At 17.2% G+C, this 9,054-nt stretch overlaps 2 protein-coding genes across 2 annotated transcripts; both read right to left on the bottom strand.

Annotated features, from left to right (window-relative positions):
• Positions 1 to 2: 2 nt before the first annotated feature.
• PGAL8A_00069200 (conserved Plasmodium protein, unknown function) lies at positions 3 to 5,495 on the bottom strand (the record flags this gene model as incomplete). The annotated part of the gene is made up of 5 exons (XM_028672643.1): positions 3 to 63; positions 165 to 269; positions 556 to 713; positions 1,055 to 5,266; positions 5,469 to 5,495. Coding segments are annotated over 5 exons (4,563 nt in total), but the record flags the coding sequence as incomplete, so codon positions are not given.
• A 433-nt stretch (positions 5,496 to 5,928) lies between these two features.
• On the bottom strand, positions 5,929 to 8,672 carry PGAL8A_00069100 (nucleotide binding protein, putative; the record flags this gene model as incomplete). Its single annotated transcript, XM_028672532.1, has 6 exons — positions 5,929 to 5,995; positions 6,154 to 6,213; positions 6,292 to 6,402; positions 6,481 to 6,552; positions 6,846 to 8,167; positions 8,418 to 8,672. The coding sequence occupies 6 exons, from the start codon at positions 8,670 to 8,672 to the stop codon at positions 5,929 to 5,931; spliced, it is 1,887 nt and encodes a 628-aa protein (XP_028525809.1).
• Positions 8,673 to 9,054: the final 382 nt, after the last annotated feature.

Genomic DNA, 9,054 nt, shown 5'->3' with positions numbered 1-9,054 from the left:
TTCATTTTTAAAAGCACCTTCTTATAAGATATTTCTTTTATTTTTTTTTCATGCAATGCATTCCTTTTATAAAAAAAAAAAAAAAAAATTTGTGAAAATAGTCTTTAATTAAAAACGTCTTTTCAAAAAAAAAAAAAAAAAAAAAAAGGGATAATGTTTTTTACTTAAGTTCTTGAATGTAGCATTCTTTTTCTTTAATAAGTGTGTGAAATTTTTTTGATTCATTTTCATAATAAGTTTCTATCATTTTATAATTATTGCTTATATCACTGAAACTAAAAAAGAGAACGTTTATTTATTTTTTTTTTTTTTTTTAATTACTAAAACTTCTTCATTTATTTTGCTTTTTATATGCTTTTATTAAATTAATAACAACAAAATATATAAATTCTCAAAATATGTTTATATATGTAAATTATAGTTAATAACTAATTTTTAGATATATAAAAATCTTTTTTTTTTTTTTTAAGGATAAATTTGCATTTTTTTTCAGTATCTTATAAAATTTTTTTTTTAATCTACTACAAAGTTTAGAAAATATTTTTTTTAATTTACCATTTAAGTAATAGACTTCCAGTAAATTCATTTTTTTTGAGCACATTTGTATTATATTCTTCTTTTATATTACTTATTTCTTTATATACTGTAAATAATTCATTACTAATTATGTTTTTAATTTTTACATTTTCATTTAATTCATCCTTATTTAAATTCTGTTATAATAAGAAATTAAAATTTTTGAATTTATAAAATTTTCTAGGGAAATGCAATAAATTAAATAATTGTATACATAAATATAAACAAATTAAATGTAAATTTTATAGTTATATGAGTTTATTGTGTTATTTTTAGCTACTTAAAATATTTAATAGAAGAAAAAGTTTTTTATTTTATATTCCTAATTATGCATATTTTTTATGTATTTTGATATATATATATATATATATTTTTAATTATTTTTTTAATCCTATTTTTTTATTTATTATAATTATATTAATAATTTCATAAATATAATGTCCTTAATTATAGAAAAAAATTTCTTAATTTTAAATACCTTCTCTATTATATTAAAGTTGTCCAAAAATTCTTTCTCTTTAAAATTACTGTTTTCTGATGAGGAAATTACACTTTTTTGTTTTGAACAATTTGATAAAAAAGAATAATTATTTTCATTTTGAGAACCTTTAATTGTGTCTTCTTTATTGTAATTAGAATTATTTGATTTAAAATTAATGTCAGAATTATTTAAATCATTTATATTTGATTTGGAAATTTTTTTTTTGTGTTGTTCTTCTATTTTAGCTTTTAATGAATTTATTTTAAAATCTTTACTTTTTAATAAATTTTTATATTTTTCTATTTCTTTCAAACTGTTATTTAATTTTTCTTTCATTTCTTCCATATTATTTTTAAAAAAAATTTTATTTGAAGAATAATTATTGTTATTAAAATCAAAATTATTAGTTTTTTGTCCTGATTTATTTATTCCATATTCTTCATTATATAATACCTCAACTTGTTTATTATTTAATTCAAAATTTTTATTATTATACTTTTCTTTTTTACTGCTTAAAATGTTTATATCTTCCATATCAATTTTCTTTTTTTTTGATAAATCATTTGGAAGAATGTCATTTAATAATTCAATATTTTCTGAAGAATTGTGATCAAAACTATGCATATTGTCTAGATTATTCAAGCAATCTTTTTTTTTTGAACACGAATCAAATTCGCTCAATTTTTTTAGTGAACTTCTTTCCATATTTAATATAGATATTTCTTTAATATATAACTCTTCTTCCTTTTTCTTAAGCTCATCTTCTCTATGTTTAATCATTTCGATTTTATGTAAAATTTCTTCTTTCAATATATTTAATTCTTTTAATTCTCTTAAAAATATTTCCTTTTCATCATTAAACTTTTTTTCTTTTTCTATAATTATTTTTTTTTCATTTTCTAAGTCTTTTTCTTTTTTTTCTAAAATTTCATTTTTTATCTTTATGATATTGTCTTCTTTCATATTAAGTTCATTGTCTTTTGATATTAAATCATGAAGAGAACAATTTTTGTAATTTTTTTGTTTGCTTAAATTTAAAAATTCGTTATCCCATTTTTGTGTGTGACACCTCATTGAAATATCATTATTAAATAAATTTAATAAAGTACTTTTTTTTTCTATTACTGAAACATTCATACTATTATAATATGCCTCATTTTCTTTATTTCTCATCAAAAGACTATCAAGAATTGACTTAGAATCAAAATCTATAATTTCATTATTTTCTAAATTAACTGAGTTCTGGTTATTTATGTTGGTAGTTTCTTTAATTCCTTTATTTTCGAAATTATCCATTTCATTAATTTTTTCAAGTGATTTTTTATTTCCTTCTTTTATTAAACATGCAACTTTTTCAATTTGACTTTTATTTTGTCTTAATGGATTATATTCTATTTCTTTTTTTTCATCTTTCTCTTCTAAATCCTTTTTATATTTCATTTCTCTTAATTGTCTGTCATTTGAATTATATTCATATTCTATTTCAATCTTTTCTTTTCTTAAAAATTCATATTCATTTTCTATATCATCTTTATTTTTTTCCAATAAATTATTTCCCATTTCAATCGCTTTTTTTTTTTCTTGTATAATATTTTCATCTTTTTCAATTTCTGCCTTTATCTTCTCCATTAAAATTTTTTTATCCCCCACTTCTTTTAATTGTTTCTCAATTAAGTTATTATTATTCTCTATTTCTTTTTTTTTTTCTAATAGTAAATCACTTTCTTTTTCTATCTCTCTTTTTTTTTCTTCTAATAAGTCATTTTCTTTTTCTATTTCTTTTTTTTTTTCTTCCATTAAATTATTTTCTTTTTCTATCTCTCTTTTCCTTTCTTCTAATAAGTCATTTTCTTTTTCTATTTCTTTTTTTTTTTCTTTTAGTAAATCATTTTCATTATCTATCTCCTTTTTTTTTTCTTTTAATAAATCATTTTCGTTGGCTACTTCTTTTTTTTTTTCTTTTAGTAAATCATTTTCACATTCTATTTCTTTTCTATTTTTTTCTAAAATATCATTTTCATTTTCTATTTCTGTTTTTTTTTTTTTTATTAAATCGTTTTCATATTCTATGTCTTTTTTTTTTTTTTGTATTAAGTTACTTTCATATTCAATTTCTTTTTTTCTTAGTTCTATATTATTCATTTCATTTTCTATTTCTTTTTTGTTTTGTTCATTAATTTCTTTAATTTGCATTAGTTTTATATTTTCATCAACCATTTTTTTTGTTGAATTTTCCAATTTTTTTTCTTCATATTTAATAATTGATTGACTTCTGTAAACATTTTTAAAAAAATTGTCATTTTCATCCATATTATTGTGTGATATATTAATTTCTTTCAGAATTTCTTCATCTCTTTTCTTTTTTAAAAAAGAATATTTTTGTTTTAGTTCATCATATTTCATTTCTAATTTAATGTTTTTTTCTTTTTCATTTTTAATAATATCTTTTAAATACTCATATATATCTTCCTGCTTATTAGAATTTTCAAGTATGCCTGACTTTTTTACCTTTAAAACAAAATCATTACTTATTCCTTCAATTTTTAAAATATCACTTTTTATATTTTCATTATTCATATTATTTAAATTTGAAAAATTATTTTTTTCTGATCTTATATTATATTCATTATTATTATTTAAAAAAGTTAATGCCGAATATAAATTTTTTTTTCTCATCTCATGTATATTATTAATGTTATTATTATATTTATCAGAAAAACACAATTCATTATACTTAGAATTAGGTACATTCTTATCATTTGTATGTAAAAACCTATTTATAAAATTATAAAATTCATTTTTAATATTTTCTAAGCATTTCTGTCTAACATTACTTTCCATACTAAAAAAAAATTTTTTGGTGTAATCATCAACAATAATAAACTCATTTAATAAATTAAATAAATCATGAAAAATGATTCTATAAAAGTTTTCTCTTTTTATTTCATTTTTTTTTATATTTTCTATTATTTTATGGAAGTATGATTCGAATAATGTAGTAATATAGTCATTCTTATTTTTTATAGATTCTTTAATATTTTCTAAGTTTAAATGTATTTTAAAAATTATTTCTTTTATGTATGAACTATATTTATTATTGATATGCATATGTTTTGATGAAATATTTTTATAACTTAAAACATCCTTATTTTTTTCATTAGGACTATAATTTTCCTTTTTCTCTTTTTTAATTTTTTTCTTATAATTATTATCTACTTTATTATCAATATTTATCTCTTCATACTGTTTTTTATTTTTTTCAGTTATAAATTTACTTTCTGACATTTTTCTTTTTAAATATTTTAGATTTTCTTTTTCTTTTTCACTATAGTAATTATCACTTGGTGTTTTGAAGTTATTTTTTATCTTATTTTTAGTACTATTTTTTCTTATTTGATTACTTATTCTTTCTTTTTTCTTTTTAAATTTTTTGTTATAAAATTTACTTTTTTCTTTATAATTATTATCTTCTTCATCATCTTCTTCATCATCTTCTTCTTCATCTTCATCATCTTCTTCTTCATCTTCATCATCTTCTTCTTCATCTTCATCTTCATCTTCTTCATCTTCTTCTTCTTCTTCTTCTTCATATTCTCCGTCTTGTTTATTTTCATTTTCAAATTCATATTTGTATTTATCTTCATTTTCATCCTTTTTTTTTTTTTTTTTTTTTTTAACAACAATTCTTTTTGAGTATCCATCATCATAAATAATTTTAATTTTTTTATTCTTATAGTTCATTTGAACTTCATTAATATTTATGTCAAGATTTTTATTTTTTTGGGTACTATTAGTATCAGAGTTATAATTGTTATCACAACTTAAGCTTCTTCTACTTTTACTTTTTTTGTTTCTCCAATTCCTGTTTGCATTTTTTGAATTTTTGTATCTTCTGTAATTTTTATTATTTAATTCATCTATATTTTTGTCAATTGATAATTTATATAATTTATCAGCTAGCTTTATATTATCTATAACATCTTTTTCATAATTAGGCATAAGTAAAGATAAGCTTCTTCTTTTAGTATTACTTTTTTTTTTATCTTTTTTTTTCTCTTTATTAATATTACTATCACTGTCATTATATTCTGAATCACTTAATTTTACTGTATAGCGTAATTCGTTATAATTTCTGCCTTTTTCAGATTCATTTTTGTTCTCATTTTCTTTTTTCTTATAAAATTTAGAATTTTCTTTTGTATAATCTCTCTATACAGTAAAAAATTTGAAATTATAATTATTCCTAGATATAGAATTAGTATTTTATATTTTACATTATTATAATTTCCACAACTAAGATTAAAGTTACATATTTTATTTAAACTATCTACAGTTAAATTATTATTATCAGTTAATACAATTGGATTTTTTTCTTTTCAATATATATACATGTATTTTTATTATTTTTTACTTGTGTCTTTTTTGCAAATTTTTTCATAGTGTTAATGTAGTGTCAACATATAGGAATTATTTACAAAAAAAAAATAAAAAATAAATGAATTAGATAATAATTTTAATAATTCCTAGACTTATAATAATATTACTGTTTTTATAATTTTGTATTATATCTAAATTTAAAATATATAATATGACAACTGATATGATTATGATAAAATAGTTAATTTATTAATTATAATTTTTATTTATTTGAAAAAAATGAAAATACACATATAATTAAAAACAAATACACGTAAAAAATAAAATAAAAATAAAAGATAATAATGATTTAAAAAAAAAAGTAAAAAAAATGTAAAGAATAATTTTAATACTGTTTAAAAAAAAAAAAAATTGATAATTATAAAATTTAATATTTTATTAAAAGAAAAATAAAATTTATACGTTCAAATTTTATAAAAATCATTTTTTTTATTTTATAAATTATGCTCATATATCTTTTTGTGCTTTTCTAAGTATGATGATGTGCTCATATGCTTAATTCTATTATAAGAAAAAAGAAAAAAATATATAGACATAAGGTTGTTTCATATAATTCATTTAAAAATTTTTTTTTTTATAATTATATATGTATTTTATAACAATATAAATACAAAAAATAATTTTTTTTTAGAAAAAAAAAAAAAAGAATATTAATATACCGCGATAATGTTCTCATAGACGCAAAAGTATTTTCTTGAGATGTATCTATCGATTTTTCACTAAAAAAAAAAAAAAAAAAAATTTTAATTTATTTTTATAAAACATGTAAAAAATTATTTTATATTCTTTTATGTTACTCAAATAATAAATAAGGAATAGGTTCTAATTTTACATCCTCATTTTCTAAATATTTTAAATGCTTTTTTACATCTATTTCGTAATTCATGATATGGAAACATAAAATTTGTCTGAAAAAAAAAAAAAAAATAATAATGCAAATATAAATAAATAATATTTTTTAATAATGTTTTAAATATAATAATTACCTTAAATACTCTATAGGTATATATTCTTTATTAATATTATAATTTATAGCATCAAATAACTTTTCACCTATTCTATAAAAATAAGCAAAAAATTAAAATATAAAAAAATAAATAGTTTTTATAGTAACGGATTGAATAAATATAATAAATAATATAATAATATTTAATATAACAAATTATGAAATATATATATATTTTTTTTAGCATATATAAATATACAACAAGAACAAATATAAAAAGTCAAAGAAATACAAAAAAAATAAATAGATGAATATAGGAATTTTTTTTTTTTTTTTTTTTTTTTGTTAAAATGGAAAATAACAATAAAAATCATGTAATAATTTAAAATTAGAAGAATAACTTACTCTCTATTTATATCAAATTGTGACATAATATGAATAAATATTTCTTTGTTAAAGCTGTCACATTTTAATTGTTCCTTAGATGAATTTTTAAAATCATCAAAACTATCATATTTGATTTTCATTTTCTCTATGAGAATTTGAAAATAAGAAATTATAGAACTTGTCTGAAAAATTTGAAAAATGGGAATATTACTAAAAAAAAAAACTTTTGTGTTTTTCTCATATAAAATATCTATTAATAAAATAAATCTTCTCATTTCATTTCCATTATTTTCTTCATTCATTTTTTCAATGTCATAAATAAATAAAGTATTACTTTCATTTGATATTGCATTATATTCATCTATGCTAATATTTTTGTTACATAATTCTTCAAAAGAATATATTGCATAATTATTTAATTTATAAGGTACATTGCATTTTTTATAATTAGAGACAATAATTTTTTCATTAAACTTCTCAACTTTCTTTATGTAATTTAAATCTTTATTGTAGGTTTTACAATAAATATCATTACATATTTTTTTAATTTCTTCAAAATTTTTTGTTGGTATATTATATATATTACTATCTGTATTCTTATTTTTTACTCGAAAATCAAAATAATTATCAACTTCAAATATATAATTAAACTTAAATAATAATTTTATAAAAGGTAAAAATCTATCTCTGTTTAGACCGTTATGATAAAGATGTATTGGATTTCTATTTGAAGAACATAATAAAACAGTTCCCCTATAAAATAGATGATTAAATAATGATTTGATAACCATTGCATCTGATATATGAACAACTTGAAACTCATCAATAAATATTAATTTATATTTTTTGCTCATTTTTATAGATATATTTTTTATAGGGTCTTCTGAATTATTTATTTTTTCTTCATGAAAATTTTTATGAACTTCTTGCATAAAGTTATGATAATGAATTCTTAATTTACATAATTTAATTCTATCAAATAATAAATTTAAAAAATAAGTTTTACCTCTTCCCACACTTCCATGAACATACAATCCTCTAATATATTTTATTTCTTTTTCATCTACCTTGTTACTACTAGTAAAATATCTCTCATCTTTTATATTCATATATCTTAGTGTATTATCTTTATCTATCTTTCTATTGTCTACATATATAAAGAAATTATCATCATTTTGAAAATCTTCCTCTTTTATTTCTTTATCTAACTCAGTGTCTTCTTCATGCTTATCCCTTCCTTTTGAGAAAAAAGAACTAAAGAAAAACTTTTTACGTATATCTTTTTTTTCTAGATTTTCTTCTACATTACGATAATAATTATTTAAATTATTTTCAAGAGCCTATTTATATTATTCAAAAAAAAAAAAAAGAAAAAAAAAATTCTAGAAATACGTCAAATCTGTAATATTTCAAGATATCCTTACATATATATTATATAATTTATTATATATGTTTAATAAAAATGAAAATAGATAAGATAAAAAAAATTACTTTGAAAAAATTATAAAAAAAACAGTAATGACAAAACTAAACATATATGAATAAACTTATTTATATATAATTTTATTAATTTTATTAATTTTAAATTACTTGTAAAACTAAAACTAAGTTATATTGATAAGGATCACTTTCTATTTTATTTGTTTTAACTAATTCATGATATAATTCAATTAAATTTTTATTATTATTTAAATTATCAACATTTTTCTCATATGTTTTATTATTAATTAATGAAAAGTTTACATGTTGTTGAAAAATCATAAATTCTTTCTTACGGTAGTTTATAATATTTATTTTCTTTAATAGCTGTTTAACAAATCCTCTTGAATTCCGTAAAATTATCATCATGAAAAATAAAATAAATAAATAAATAAGACTAAATTTTAAAAATATATTAGCTGTTATTAGAAGTTATCATCTTACAATACATGTATTTTTTTATTAAGCATATAAAAGTATGTAAGCACAATTACAAGTAAAATATTATTATTTAAAGAGTTGATCTTATATTAAGTAAAAAAATTAAATAAACAAAAATGAAAAATGTAGATAAAATATATATATATATATAAAATAAAATTAAAGAAAAAATATTATATGCATTTAACATATAAAAAGAAAAATAATAGAAAAATAAAAAAAAAAAAATAAAAATTATAACCTTAAAATTATAAAGAAAAAAAAAAAAAAAAAAAAAAAAAAAAAAAAAAAAAAAAAAAAAAAAAAA

Source organism: Plasmodium gallinaceum, assembly GCF_900005855.1.
Source record: "Plasmodium gallinaceum strain 8A genome assembly, contig: PGAL8A_v1_53, whole genome shotgun sequence".
NCBI lineage: Eukaryota > Apicomplexa > Aconoidasida > Haemosporida > Plasmodiidae > Plasmodium > Plasmodium gallinaceum.
This window is presented reverse-complemented; position numbering and strand designations above follow the sequence as displayed.